This window comes from Oncorhynchus masou, chromosome 21, assembly GCF_036934945.1.
Source record: "Oncorhynchus masou masou isolate Uvic2021 chromosome 21, UVic_Omas_1.1, whole genome shotgun sequence".
NCBI classification, from domain to species: domain Eukaryota; kingdom Metazoa; phylum Chordata; class Actinopteri; order Salmoniformes; family Salmonidae; genus Oncorhynchus; species Oncorhynchus masou.
Window position 1 is genome coordinate 26,545,561 of NC_088232.1, and position 15,074 is coordinate 26,560,634.

General features: G+C 42.6%; 2 protein-coding genes across 10 annotated transcripts in view; one reads left to right on the forward strand and one right to left on the reverse strand.

The window, feature by feature from the left end:
* The first annotated feature begins 3,421 nt into the window (after nt 1-3,421).
* Nucleotides 3,422-5,814, forward strand: LOC135508027 (insulinoma-associated protein 2-like). Its single transcript, XM_064927921.1, has one exon. The coding sequence runs from the start codon at nt 3,532-3,534 to the stop codon at nt 5,185-5,187; it is 1,656 nt and encodes a 551-aa protein (XP_064783993.1). The 5' UTR covers nt 3,422-3,531; the 3' UTR covers nt 5,188-5,814.
* A 152-nt stretch (nt 5,815-5,966) lies between these two features.
* LOC135508025 (ral GTPase-activating protein subunit alpha-1-like) overlaps nt 5,967-15,074 on the reverse strand; it is a 79,274-nt gene continuing 70,166 nt past the window's right edge. For 6 of the 9 annotated variants that reach the window (XM_064927913.1, XM_064927916.1, XM_064927912.1 and 3 more), the window contains 2 exons: nt 13,004-13,128; nt 5,967-9,718 (listed from right to left, as the gene is read on the reverse strand). In XM_064927913.1, the coding sequence (XP_064783985.1) occupies nt 9,567-9,718; nt 13,004-13,128 (277 nt within the window). In that variant the 3' untranslated portion in view covers nt 5,967-9,566. Of the gene's footprint in view, nt 9,719-10,269; nt 10,379-11,269; nt 11,301-13,003; nt 13,129-15,074 lie in introns of those variants that run through there. The other 3 variants (XM_064927915.1, XM_064927919.1, XM_064927920.1) reach the window with 2 other exon arrangements.

Consider the following 15,074-nt stretch of genomic DNA (forward strand, 5'->3'; position numbering starts at 1 on the left):
ATGCCACAATAATCATATTGACACACAACAAATATTACTAAGAGATACATCTGGGTCAGAAGAGATGCACTATGTAATGTTTGACATCATTTTTTAGTTTAGGACCTGTACGGAATGCAGTTTAGGACAAATGCAACCGTGGGTCACACAGGGTTAAAGGCAGTCTGAAAACACCTGATTTGGATACATGTGATGTATTGGGTTGAAACGATATCACTAGCTACACAACAGCAACATCTCAGTTCAAGCATAGCACAAGAAACATAAGAATCTGACATTCTGAAATAAAGTGAAAAATGTAACCTACATGCTCAAATTTGAGCACGAACTAATCACAAGACACCAGAAGATGGCGACAGAGGACAGACATATTCCTTTAGTTCTTGAAGAAGAAAAGAAGCCTATGCATGTTCTGAAGACTTTGATTTACCAGTCGACCTTTACAGCAGTAGGCCTATGTTATTCTAGCTAGGTAGGACTACATGTAGACAGAGAGAAATAATGTAATCATGAAAAAAAAGAAAGAACGAAAGATGTTTCTGTTTAAGTCATAAACAAGGTTGTCCATGTCTTCTTTCTATCGGGCTGGGCAGAACATGAGTGCTAATTAAGAACAATCAAAAATGTAATTACTGAGCAATCTGTCGGTCAGGGAGCTGCCAAATCTTGCAGGGCTGGAGCTGAGGCTGGAGCTGTCCGTCTCCCGCGGTGCTGAAACACCACCGCACCACGCACTGACAAGAGAGCCGACCCTGAATCCAACACACACACTTAAACATCATATAATGCTTAGTAGCACGAGGTCCCCAACATCGATTAAATAAAAACAAAGAGCATAAGAAAAAATGCATATTATTATAAGGACTAAGCGATTATAGGCCACAGTGACCACATGCCAGGCTGTAGTCCCGGCTGTAGTCCAGTAATACTTTAAAACGGATGAAAAAGAAAAATCAATAAATTCATTTTCAGCAGTCTGTGGGATTAGAGGAAGGCATTGATCACACAGATGACATCTCAATAATCTGACATCGGGGCTAATCTTGTCAAAGCCGTAAATCTATCTCGCAAGAAGAAACGTTCAAAAATCCCGCCAAGGTCGAAACAAATTTTGTTCACATTTTGACAATGAAAAATATTTCAAAAGTTCAATTTCTGAACGAAGTAGCATAGGCCTATGAGTGCCATGAACAAATAGTGTTGTAAATGTTTCCCTAATGTTGATTAGATTTATTTCATTAAAAAAAGGCGTAGGCTATGCATGACATAGCCTGCTAAAATAGTCTAGAATAAATAATGCAAGCGTAGGCCCACAATTAAAATATATTAGATGTTTTTAATACTACTTGGTGCAAAGCCTAATTGTGATTTCCACTGAATTCGCATTGGATGTTATAACACTCTGTACAGAGACACCTCTTAATTCCCAGGTGGCCCTTGTCAAGCGCACGTCAAAAGGAAGTGCCGGTTCTCACGCTCATCCGCTTTGATTAATTTCCAGGGACGCCCCCTAACCACGAACCCAACTCGGCACAACATATTGTAAACCACCAGGGCCAGAGCGATACACTCCCCCGGGATAAAAATATATTTGCTTCTCTGATCTCTTATCTGCGTTCCCAGCTTCGCAAGGAGGGCAGGAGAAACGTAAATGCCCTCTTTCCCGCTGGCAGGTTATCGGTGGGTTGGGTCTCCGCCACCAATTATCTTCTCTTGTCAGTGCCGTGGGCATCACTAACCTTCTGCAGCGGAGATAGCGCGTTGGTCTCACTAGGGAGATATTCTGTTAGATATTCCCATCGATAACGCAACAAAGAGAGAACAGATAGGGTGCTACGTCCCTAATGAAAAAAGCAATGGCACATCTAATTATCTTATGACCTTAACTGATAAAATAGCCTACAGGTTTATATAGGCTGGTTCTGAATGCTGACAAATTAGGATGGTCATCTGTAAAAGCACAGTAGACCTAAAGGCTGAATAAATGAACATGAAGGACAGGCCTATCGATGAACGTAGGTATACTTACCATCTTAGGCACTACCTAGGCTATATCATTCTGATAAGGGGATCTGTTTGAATCAAAACCATCTGCATTCAGGCGACAGATTAAAAGGTGTGGAGAGATAACATCTGTGTTTTATTGTTGATAGGTCTAATTGGTCTCCTCCAATCCGTGTCACTGTACCCAGTTTTAATGACAGTTGGTAAAATCACGCACACATGTAAAACAAGAAGATGTCTGTCAAGGAGACGTATATAAGCTACTCAAGGGGAGCATTCGTAAGTCTAATGGATGTTTCTGTAACATTGTTGGCATAGGTTAGGTCCTACTAATGGGTGTTGAAAGATTGCATCTGGAAGAGCTGCCTCTCAAATTAAACGGCTTAATCGCGCGGTTACATTCGTTACTGCGCGCACAGCTTGCAGCCCCACAAAACAAATGAGAAAGCAGGTAAAGTGCATCAAATGGGCAGATTAAGACAACAGACTTTTCATAAATGCTATAAATTACGCGGCATGCCAACAGAACAGAAAACCAAAACAATCATGTCATCTTAATTGCTAGTCGCTTATCAACAGCAGGATAATTCAAATCCGAATAAAGAATTCCCAGAAAGGTTAGGCGCGTGAGGAAGCAAATCATTCATTCATTACGCACTTTGCTTGGAGAGAGGGAGTCACTCTATTATAATCAACATGATTTAGAAAATAACGACCTATCCTTGTTGTATTTGTGGCATAATATTAACATTAGTCATATGCAATGACATTATTAGGATTAAACAAAAATGTTATGGGCTATTTTTTATTTTGTCATTTTCAACAATATTTGATCAAATTCTGGAGGTCAGTCTGCTTTTTCTTGCATTTGGCTAGTTTATTAAACACATGCTGTCCCTAACGGACATTAATTAATGTATTTGCAGAAATTTGACTGTCTACGAGATAGTATATAGTATTACGCATCTCGGTATCACAGAGAAAACATTGAAAAATCCCAAAACATATCGTAATTGCATGATCTGTTTTTTTTTTATTGTTATACATTACTAATGTCAATGTAATGTGGATAGCGTAACATTTAAGGTTTTAGGACATCTTCTGATTCGATCTTGCAAATCGTGAATCACTAGACAAGTTGTAACGTTATTGATGGGTTATTAAGAAGAACATGGAAAACCAATGGGATGATACAATGTTAAGTGTTTAACTGATTTATAATAATCCACTCCACATTAGTAATGCCTTTGTAACTGGATAGTCTCTTAAACGCTCGAGCGTCGCCCACTCCACTGTCCGTGCTGATTGGACAGGGCTTGGCCACAAACGGTGACTTCACAAAAAAACAGAAGGCGACCCCAATGATAAAAAACAAGCCACGCTCATCGATGTGGCAGTGTCCTCCGTCCCTTCCACCTGTCAGTAGTCACCTCGCCCGCGCGCCTATCAGAAAGCGACCGCGAGCGCTCCTTCACGAGTAACGCCACTTCAAAGTTGACCCAGGAACCTTTCCGTTCCGGCGTTAAGATGCCCAGAGGATTTTTAGTGAAGAGGAGTAAACGCGGCTCAGCGGCTTCTTACAGAACTCGTAATGACAACGAACTGCCAAAAGTGGACATGCCTGTGCATGCACCGGAGGAGCGAACTGGGGTGCCAAGTGCGTGCCCAATTGTGCCGTTATCCGAGGATGGTACATTTGGAGAGCCATGGACCAGCGACCCGGCTGAAGCGGATCAGGTTCAGCTGCCGGAGAGCGCAGGCAAGGTGGAGATCAGGGAGGACTTTGGGAAATACCCCCTACACTATCCCCTCACTGAACCGGACCATGACGGGTCTCCTGGCCGGGCTGACCTCTCCTATAGCCCGATAAAACCAGTTGGCACCGAGCTGGAAAAATCTTTCTTCGACCGGTGTATGAGTTCACCAACCGTGACAGAGACGTTCCCGATGAGCACGCCCGTGTCCTCAATAGAGAGACTTCTACTAAATCACGCGCCCTTTGGACACTCTGATATGAAATTCGACCCACCTGTGCACCTCTACCCATCTCTCCATCATGCTATGAAACGCACGTACATGGAGCCGGAGCGAAAGACCAAGCCAACATCCAAAAAGCCTAAAGTGATCAGGAAGCTCAGTTTAGAGGATGAAATCTCCACCTCACCAGTGCTTGGGCTGAGAATTAAGAAGGAGACCCCTGAATTTAAAGCAGCAACAGCATCTTCTGGTAATAAGAAACCGCTGGGAGAATTCATCTGCCAGCTCTGCAAAGAGGAATATCCTGACCCTTTCTCCCTCGCGCAACACAAGTGCTCCAGGATTGTGCGCATAGAGTACCGCTGTCCCGAGTGCGACAAAGTTTTCAGCTGTCCTGCCAACCTGGCCTCTCATCGCAGGTGGCATAAGCCTCGTCCGGTTGCCAACGGAGAGGCACAGAACGCAAAAAAATCACAACCAGAGGCACAGTTGCACGAGAGGACATCCGTGGAAGGGAAAGAGAATGCGAGCGAGTTGAGAGTTAACAATCAGCACCACGTCTCTCCGGACAGCTCCGTTTGTCAGCGGTCCATCACGGTGGACAGCTCCCACAGACAAGAGCAGCTACTCAGAAGGGCACAGGAGAGCCCACCGCCCTTCGATCCGCGCTACCGGGTCACAGAGAAAAGCATTGACCTGCACATCAGAGCGGGTGACAGCTCAAGCACAATGCATTGTCCGGAGACTGACGTTGCCTCTCCCTTCTTACAGAACTCCGGGACAGTTGAGGAGATTTACGAATGTCGCTATTGCAGCAAGAAGTTCCGAAGACAAGCGTATCTAAGGAAACATCTTGCGGCGCACGAGACAATCAAAGTCTCGCCCTATAACCAGATAGAGAGTGGGCAAATCACGTTTCCCTGTCACTTGTGCGGTGCCCATTTCCCATCCGCTGAAATTCGGGACAAGCACAGAGTTTGGCATGCAATGAGAGACGACATTCTAATGAATCCAGGGAAGAGTGCGGGTAGACCAGAATTAATAAGACCAGACCTCACACAGGGAGATCAACAGATATTCACCTGTAAGCACTGCCCCTCGACCTTCTTCAGTTCTCCTGGGCTGACGAGGCATATCAACAAGTCTCACCCTACAGAGAACCGGCAGGTGATGCTGCTACAGATGGCAGTCCGGCCCGGCTGCTAGTAGCCTAGTCTACTGTAACACTGTAACCCATGAGCAACAAGTGGATTCATTCATTACTACATATGAAAGTATGAATGTGTTTTCTTTGTACTACATGTGACTGTATTGTAACTTATTATACTACCTGATCAGGTCAAAAACATTAGCCTATTTTCATCACAAGATAGTATTTTTTTGTTTGTTGCAATGCCGGATGAGCCTACAGCCCACTAGGTCCACATTGTAACACTTGCTTTTGGCCTATATTCACTAATGTACATTGATTGATTTACAGTGTAATGATTGTTGAAACATTTAACAGTGAAAATGGGTATATAAAATGTTTTAAATAGTCAAGAGCTGTCATTTTAAGCATGTAATGAAAATAAGAGGTTGATCCTGTGAATGGGCCATCTGAAGAGTACCAGACCTCACCACCTTTATGTTAATGTAGTTCCTATGGAAATTGAATGTGCTTGTTCAGTATAGTTGTGGAATTGATTTCTAAACCAACAAGGCAATCAAAGATGTATTTTCCTACAGAAAATCAAGCTTACCTGTTAGACTATAAAACTGTTTTAGTGAGTTTAAAAGTGTATTTATTCTATAAAATGTAATTGCTCAATAAATTCCTTCATGACCACGATGGTTACAGTTACATTGTATTTTGATATGTAGCCTAGTGAACATGAAAAAAAAACTTTGATTGTCAATAAACACAAGTCTGTGTGTATACTAATGATGGCTACTATACAGTATTTGATGAGATTTTCACAAGAGCTATTCCAATAACAAGCAGGTAGTAAGAATACTTTTTATTGTCAAATTCCATTGCACACCCACTCTCTTTCTGGACAGCCATTACAAACGTATAGATACAAGTATGCCAATACCATTTCATTTTGTGTGAGTGTGTGTGTGTGTAGATGTTATACCAACACATGCAGTTAGTAGGCTTACTGGCATCATGCAGTATTTGGTCAGTAGTAACATACAGTATAACTCCATAAATGAGCAAGTCATTTTTTAAAAACTTTACAGTATGTACACGTTTCAGTCCCGTCTGAGTGTAGGGAGAGAGCAAACCAATCTTATCCAATCTCCTCAGCTTTAAGTAAGGATGCAGCATGATTTCCTCACTCTCTCTGGCAAGTTTTTAGTTCTCATCCTTGGTCATCTTATAATAATAATAACTATCGGAAAGGACTTCAAGCTCATATATTCAAACGTAACACAAAAATAACATGGATTTGACCTTAGACATGGCAGCAGTTTTTAAAAGATATTACAACCAAAAAGGTCCAAAAATGGTATTTACAATCCCTTTCCTCTCTAGCAGAGAACCTATAGCTGAAAGCAAATAACGATAAAGTATAACAAAAAATAATAGCAGAATTCAAAGATAAAAATGCAGTGTTTTCTCTGTTAGTGTGTCGTAAAGTTGGACACAGTTGGCAACTGGAGTGACAAAGGGGTGGGTCGTTCTTGAATTGCAGTGGGATTTGCCTCCCTTGCCTTCGCAACCACGAAACACACTTTAAAATGACAAAAAGTAACACATCATACATGTTTTTGTTTATAGGGAACAGTTCATCAATACTAAAACATAATGTAAGTCCTTTATACTGCCAAACATTATGTTTCTGCATTGTTTAAAGTACTAAGGATAAGCAAATGGGCTTTTTCCAGTAGTGCTGTATAGTTGTATTGACATGTTTTGGGGATTTAGTGATCAATTATTTTGAATACTAGATAGTGAACAAAAGTATTTAATAGATTGTATAGATCAGTGATAGGCAACTCCAGGCCTCGGGGCTGGAGTGCTGTCACACTTTTCCCCCATCCCTATATCTAACATCTGATTAAACTAATTGCATTCTGAACTGAAGATCATGATTCTTTGATTAATGGCGTTAGGGGTGGGGGCAAAAGTGTAACACCAATCAGGCCCCCGAGGACTGGAGTTGCCCATCCCGGGTATAGATCAATAAAAACAGGCTATTTAAAAAGAAACTGTCCATCAGTTTTATGTCATTGGTGTTACCGCCTTGAAAATCACTCATTGCAAAGACATACAAAGACCTTGAGCATTCTTAAGTGGCAAACTTATCAGGGAGGGGTCCATATTAAAGAAAATGTTTAACTAATCACACCCTTTAAGTATGTCATACATTTGAGGATTTCATTGATAGTTTGGTGTTTAAATCCAACAGGTGTTACTCAATTTAAATTAAGGGAAATTACATTGTGAGCAAAATTATTAATCATATCACTTTAGTCAATTATTTATAATGACTTTACAAGAAAATCCTCAACCTAAAATGTCTCATCAGTGTTACTACTCCTATGGGTGGCACAATGCTATCATAATGGTAAACATGATTTAAAGTCATTAAGCTGCCATATTAGCCAATTTAGACAGGAAGATGTACCCAAATACATGTAAATAAAAAATATAAAATATTATTCCCCCCCCAAAATGCCATTGGAACTCAAGAACGACCCAGGTACAGGTGTTGTTGGAGAGGCAGGCCAGGGTGGAAGACCACGATGAAGACCTGCTTCAATACATGAAGGGGACAGTAGAGAAGCGTTCTCGACAAATAGCACATTAGCTTGCTGTGAAGCCCACCTGCAGAGAGCCTAGCTGGAGTTTCAGAAGAAGCCAAATAAATAACAGTGGTGTCAAACTCATTTTGCCCCAGGGACGGCATTCGGTCTTCAACGAGGTCCAGAGGGCCACACTGAAAATGTTTTATATTCCCTCGAAGTCCAAATTTGCAAAAAATAGACAACAGTCTTGCTAATTGTTTTGATACTTCCTGACTGTCTAGATTTAATTTAGGTGATTATTGGCGAGCTGGACAGTGAAGAAACGGTATACGGTTGTTTAAGCTCCTATACAGTACATACTGTGTTAATACCAATACTTTACAGGAGGGAATGTCTCCATATCACAGGAGATGGTCCTCTTTCCATCCTCATTTGTGTTGTTGCACAGACAGACACACGAACCTTAACAGCAATGAGCTTTTTCTAGCTGTGGACAAAGCTACAGTACAGTGTTGTATTGGCCAACTTCAGCAGGCAAGCTTTGTGATGACGTCCAAGGCAGAAGACCTCTTATATGAAACACAAGCAGAAGATCTGAAACCACATCCAACCGTTGGTCTACGTATCTTAAAGTTAATAGATGTCAAGTTTTTTTTTTGGCAGCTATATTCAAATCTGTACACAGACCAGATATGGTCATCAACACTATACACCTTAAATATGTATTCTCATATATATAATATAGTCATCATAAGTGAAAAAAGGGCTGGTTCAATACAACATATTGTATATGAACAAAACTAAATCATCAGTAACATTCTTTATCAGGTGAAAAACAATTTTACAATCTCGATTAAAAAAAAATACATGTGACCCTCAAAAGAACAACAGTAGTGTGAACTCAGAAAGTCAAACTCAGTCGCACGTTTAGCGTGAAAACCAAAACCAAAATGTAAGTGCTTCACTTTAACCAAACAATTTCCATCTCAGAATTCTAGAAACAAACTTTTCCAACTTCAAAACGTTCATCTCATCTTTGAACACTGGCTGACATTGCTTCAGTCCAAGCATAAAGAAAGTGACAACTCCTGTATATACAGAATATAGTACAAATATATATATAAATTTGTCTCACGGTGGACACAGTGACCAAATATGACAAATTAGCTTTTCTTACTTTGTGTTTCTTTGTTCTTTCTTACAAACTCTTACAATCCATTTCCTAGTGGGTGCAGAGTCAGGTGCCCAGAGAGCAGGGAGGACAGGATATTAGCCACTCTGCTCAGCTACAACAGCAGAGAAAGACCACACAATAGTTCATCATCTCAGTCTAATATCAAGTGATTTCAACCATCAACAATGCTACTTACAATGAACACACATCTCTCATGTTGCCTTTATGCTTTCTGTACAAAACCAAACCGATGCTGCTTCTTTTATATATCTAAGTATATTATATTCTGTGTGAAGTTTGAGGTGGTAGTGAGCATAGTTAGCGAACCTTGCCCAGGGGACTTGTTTAATCTGTTGGAGGCCCTGATACCACAAGCTGAGTCCTGGGGGCCCCTGGGCTGGCCCCTCTGGGTCTGGCTCTGTTGAAGGCCTTATCCTGTATCTTGGAAGGGTGGTGCAGTAGGGTTGACGCTGATTCTGACCCTGCAGGGCAGGCGTGTCCATGTCCATATAGTGGGGGTACATAACATGCGATGCAGCGCTGTTAGCAGGTAAAGGCTGGTAGTTGCAGTGCAGTCCTAGCTATACAGTACAGAGAGTCAGTCGGTTTGTCTGAAGGCTGTGACCTCATGCAAGGTGTTGCATGGAGGACGATCAGCAGAGGGAAAGTCCAATCAGGTCTTATTGGCCGAGCCGGAGGAGCGTCGGAGCTTCATGGACATGCGGCTCTTGCTAGTACGAGGGGACATTGGCGAGGCTAACTGGTCGGCCCCGTCTAGCTGCACTGCTGCTGGACTTTCTCCCTCCTGACTCTCGAGGCATGAGCCTGTGGAAGGAGAGAGAGGGAGGGATGAAGGATAGGGGAAGAAACAGAGGGAGGGAAGGAGAACACAGGTATTAGAGTCCCCCCGTACCTGCCCAGCCAACCCACTACATTCAATAATAAAACAGCAATGCTGAAGGGCCCCCCCCCCAATACTACTGGATCTTACTCCACCAGTCTACACCCTGCCTTTCTGAGGTTAGTCCCCAGCTCATATTAGCCTTAGTCTCAGGAAAGCGAGGGGAAAGTCAGTACATGCACTTCAATTTCTACTATAGTGGTAGAGGTGTTACATCTCTTTGAAAATCATTGTTTAGACTTGTGTTTTAGTGACTGTATTATACAGAGAATACAGTTAGCTCTTTTTTAACCGTGATGAATCAAAGCATCAATGTGCATGAAATGAATCCAAACAACTATGGTGGTAATATTAAAACACAGGGATATGACACCTAGACCGTCAGAGAACAATGCACAGGACACTAAAGAAGAAGGAAACAGGGTAAGAAGGAACAAGAAAAAAGGTACTTTGCCGTGTTCATGTTTCAGCGTACCATTCACAGCTAGCATGAAAGACCTTCCGTTTCAAGCCTTTGCCCTTTACCTTGCCGAGCCCAATGTTTTCTAGTGGAGTTTTGGGAAGGAGCAGAAATATCAAGCTCTCTTTGGTGGGGAAGATGAAGAGAAGCCACAAAGCCACAGGGGAGAGAGAGAGGAAGAGAAGAAAGTAGAAGAGGAGACAACAGGACAATGGAGGTCAGTAGAGGTGAATTGGAAAATGGGTAAGGAGAGGAAAAGGGAAGAGGAAGTAATGAAGCAGTTTGAAGGAGTAGGCAGGGAAGGAGCGGTACAGCGGGGTAGAGCAAGCAAGGAAAGGGTTGGAAAAACGCAAAAAGAAGAAGACAAAGACCACAGGAGAGAGAAAAGATAAGAGGTGTGAGCAGACGGGGAATCAATAGAAGGTGCACAGAGAACAAAGACAGCAGAAGCACCACCTAAACATCATCACACACACACACACGTTTGACTGGCGCATTAATGCAATGATTACACTTACTTACCAACGTTTATGCTGTTTAAATATTGATCTTCAGGGCCAGCCATCTTCAATGGCTACATAACGTGTGTGCGTCTGTCAGTCCATGAGTAAAGAGAGCAACTGTACTGTGCTCTGACTGGGCTCATAAAACAGACTTGACTGCCTAACATTTACTGTAAAGAAGTAAAGAAGCAGAGCTCCAGTAAATTCATGCGCAGGAACACACAGAGGAAGATGGTGGTTAGAATGAAACACAGGATTCAGAGTGGGGGTGATGAGGAACAGAGGACAACACGAGAAAAGGCCTGTTATGGTGGAAGCATGCAAGGTCTGAGGTTCAACGTTAAAGTTAAGACACTCATCTGACAACATGATGGAGAAGAAACAAGAAACGGGGATCGATTGAAATCAGCAGATTTGGTCAGTGGAGAGAGAGAGAGAGACAGATCGGTATGGGTGCTCATAACATTGTTAGACGTGAACCAGAAGGGAGCGGGGGTTTCCAGGAGTCTTACCTTTAGATATACACAAGTGATAGATTATGATCTAAAGGGGGAAACAAAGGAAAATAAAACAAAAAAATAAAAATGGAAAAAAGGGAGAAAAAAAATAAAAAACAAAGAAACAAAACAGAAATATGATCATTTGGGGTTAAGAGGAACAGAGTCCATCGTGGACTGGTGTTATCAACACAAAGGCAAGAATTAAGGCAAGGTTTTAGGGCTGAAAGATACTCATCACATTCTGTACTAGGAGGCTAATGTTTTCTGAAGCACAGGTCAATGACATAATTACATTACCATAATATTATTGGGGTATTTTTCAGCCACAAAACATGCTTATGTTTCTCACTGTGCGGAACAAAAACCATGTACAATACACATGCATCTTTAAAAAAAATGAAAGGGTCACAAATTCAAACTGTCAAAAAGCAACGTCATGGACAGATTGAAAATCTTTAGGGATTTTTGAATAAAATTCTAGATTGTATTTATTTTACTCTCTTAATGTAAGCTACTGCTTTTAATAAGCATACACCTTCTAACATCTGTGACTAACATTAGAAAGAAGAGGACAGAGAGAACTGCTCTGTGTCACAGTAGAATGCTCTCCTTTAAGATTGGATATAAGGACAAGTCTTCCGGGTGACTGACCCTTTCATTTCCGGCATGCATGTGATGTAGCCTGTCGCAACAGAGCAGAGACAATGAAGCTGGAGAGAGAATCAATATGATGTAGCCTGTCGCCACAGAGCAGAGACAATGGAGCTGGAGAGAGAATCAATGTGATGTAGCCTGTCGCCACAGAGCAGAGACAATGAAGCTGGAGAGAGAATCAATGTGATGTAGCCTGTCGCCACAGAGCAGAGACAATGAAGCTGGAGAGAGAATCAATGTGATGTTGGACCATGAGACCAGGTGTGTCAGCCAAACAAGCCCAGGTCCTGGCCGAGAACTTATCACTCCATGAGGGGCCCTAATTGGGGAGGGAGAGAGGGCACTACGCTATGGAGGGGAGTGTGAGACGTGGCTAACTGCTCCATATGCGTGTGTGTGGGGGGGGGGTCTATCCAGGGGAAACACAGTGTGCATTGTTACAAGAATACAGAAAGAAACGACAGGTGCATCGACAGAAGTAGCGCGGTTAAGGTTATTGCAGTAAGTGAAGGAGGTTTTCAACGCCAATACCTCTTAACTCGTAACTACACAGAAGAATTTGCGGATAATTTCTCAAAACAGGCCAAACTTCTCTACTGCTAACTGACACTACAAGAGTACTTAAGTAAAAACACTTTAGTATGTATATTTTTCACAACTTTTACTTCACTACATTCCTAAAAAAAAATCATGTACTTTTTACTCCATACATTTTCCCTGACACCCAAAAAGTACTCGTTACATTTTGAATGCTAAGCAGGACAGGAAAATGGTACAATTCACACACTTGTAAATGTCTGAGTGTTGCGAGTCCCTGGCTATCCGTAAAATATACAAAAAAAACACGGAAATTATGCCGTCTGGTTCGCTTAATATACGTAAATCAGAAATTATTTATACTTTCACTTTTGATGCTTAAGCATATTCAAAACCAAATACTTTAAGACTTTTATTCAAGTAGTATTTTACTGGGTGACTCACTTTTACTTCAGTCATTTTCTATTAAGGTATCTTTACTTTTTCCACCACTGGTTGCAGTATATGAAAGATGGACTGTGATGGGCTACAGACCGAGTAGAGAGAGTGTCATACCGGGGTCTGAGAGGTGGTGGTGGTAGGGGGCGGGGCAGAAGACCCTCGCTGCGTAGTCCTCGAAGGTGGTTGGCTCCAGGTGGTGCTGGACGATGGTCTCCAGGTAACGGGCTCTCTCCTCGTAGCTGGTCCACAGGTCAAGGGTGAAATGTCATTCAGTATGGAAGACATTAGGGCACAGGACCTCTCTCTCAAAAGGGAGGTACAATCTTATTGAAAATGTGAAACTGACCAGGAGGAAAAAATAAGGAGGTTGGCAATAATGCCCTTCGGGACTGCATTACCTGTGCAGCATTGTACCCACATACTTATTCGACAGAGCTGTGATCAAATCTTCCCCTCTCTTCCCATGTGTGTGAACCAAATAAGTCTCCCTAATCAGAGACTCTCTGGTCATAATGACAACCATCCACTGCCATTAGAAGCTCCTAGGTAAAAAGAGACGAAAGACAACCATCTCCGTCCAACACAAATTATCAAAAGTGTGTTAGGAACCCAACATCGGCTTTTCAATATCATGACATTTGGCAACAGTGGCCTTTTTACTGTCTCTATTATCCAGTTAGGTAAAAATGATGATATTCTGTTAATGGATAGGATTGGATTAGTTAGGATGTTGCATATGGCTTTCCCACATGAATATGGCAGGCAGAGGGGCTAGAGAGAAGTGGAGAGAGAGGGAGGTAAAGACAACCAGAGAGAAAGAGAGAACATGGGAGAGAGAGAGAGCATGTGACAGAGAGAGACAGAAAGGGTGAGGACCCTCTCCTGCTGGAGTGAGGAAGGGGAGAGGATATTTTGGGTGCAGCCGAGTGTTTCACTGCGCAGGGTGAGGAGCCACCTGGCAAACGCTGACACAAGGAACAGCAGCAAAACATTGTTAAACGGTAACACACACACACAGTTTGAGGTCTAACATGGTAAAGTGTGATAGGCTGCACAGCAGGGGGAGGACAGCACTCCAGTGGATCTGCCACCTGCCTTTTCCCAGCACCCCACTTCCTGCTCACAGTTAAAGCTATCAAAGATGCCGCTCAGGGCTGTGAGAAGGCCTTGGAGCAGGGTGTGTGTTCTGTGTGAGTGCATGTGTGTGTGTGTGTGTCACAATAATAATGAAGGAACAAGTTAATGCAGCCAGCAGCCACCAGATGACACGTCAACACCTCACCTCTTCATGCCACTTAAGAGAGAAAGACGCCCCACACGGCTCCAACACAACACGTCACTCTGACACCAGGGCACACGAACACTGGGAGGAAAACAACACAACCAATCACCACTCTGGATGGATGTCTGAGATGGAGGGAAAAGGCAGATTCTGCAACACAGTGCTTCATCCAGTCAACAGGTTTTCTACAGTTTACCCGCTCCAATGAAATGAAAAACATAGTGTGTGTATGTCAATTGGGTCTTGACATCAGTGCATCATCTTGATTCATTCAACGACACCCAGGCAGGTTACTGTATGAAGTACGTTCCAACCCAGTAGCAGAGCCTGTGTTTCTTAGAACACATGCCTGTCTGAGTGTATAGTATCAGTACTGTACATAACCCTCATTCACTGCACACACGTTACAGTGTGAAGTGCTGCGTTGGGGGACCTGTATGTAGGTAGCCCAACATGCATTGTCGGACAACAGTAGCTGTGGCTGACCTCAGTTTTGAGAGGAGGAGCGAGCCATAGAAGCGCCACTGCTGCGTTATTTAATGGTAATCATTTCAGCCTCCTTGTCTCCTCTTCGCCTGTCCCTGCTCTGCGTGTGTCCGCCAACTCACCCTGGTGTTGCGTCACTAATGCCACCCTGTCACCACGACAACTAATCCTCTGCACTGTTGACTTGGAGATGCTCTTTTGTGTCTTCAAAAAAAAAAAAAAAAAAAAAAAAAACAACGAGGTGAAGAGAAAAACAGATTTTTGCATTACACATCTTTCAACCATCAAACATGCCCTGGCCGGCTCCAAATATACTGTAATTGAATTTGATGGGCATTAGTTTTAACAGCTTGTTAAAGAAGAAAAGTGTCTTTAGAGAATGTGCATGGTTCTCTCTCCAGCCTTCCAGTCTCTCGA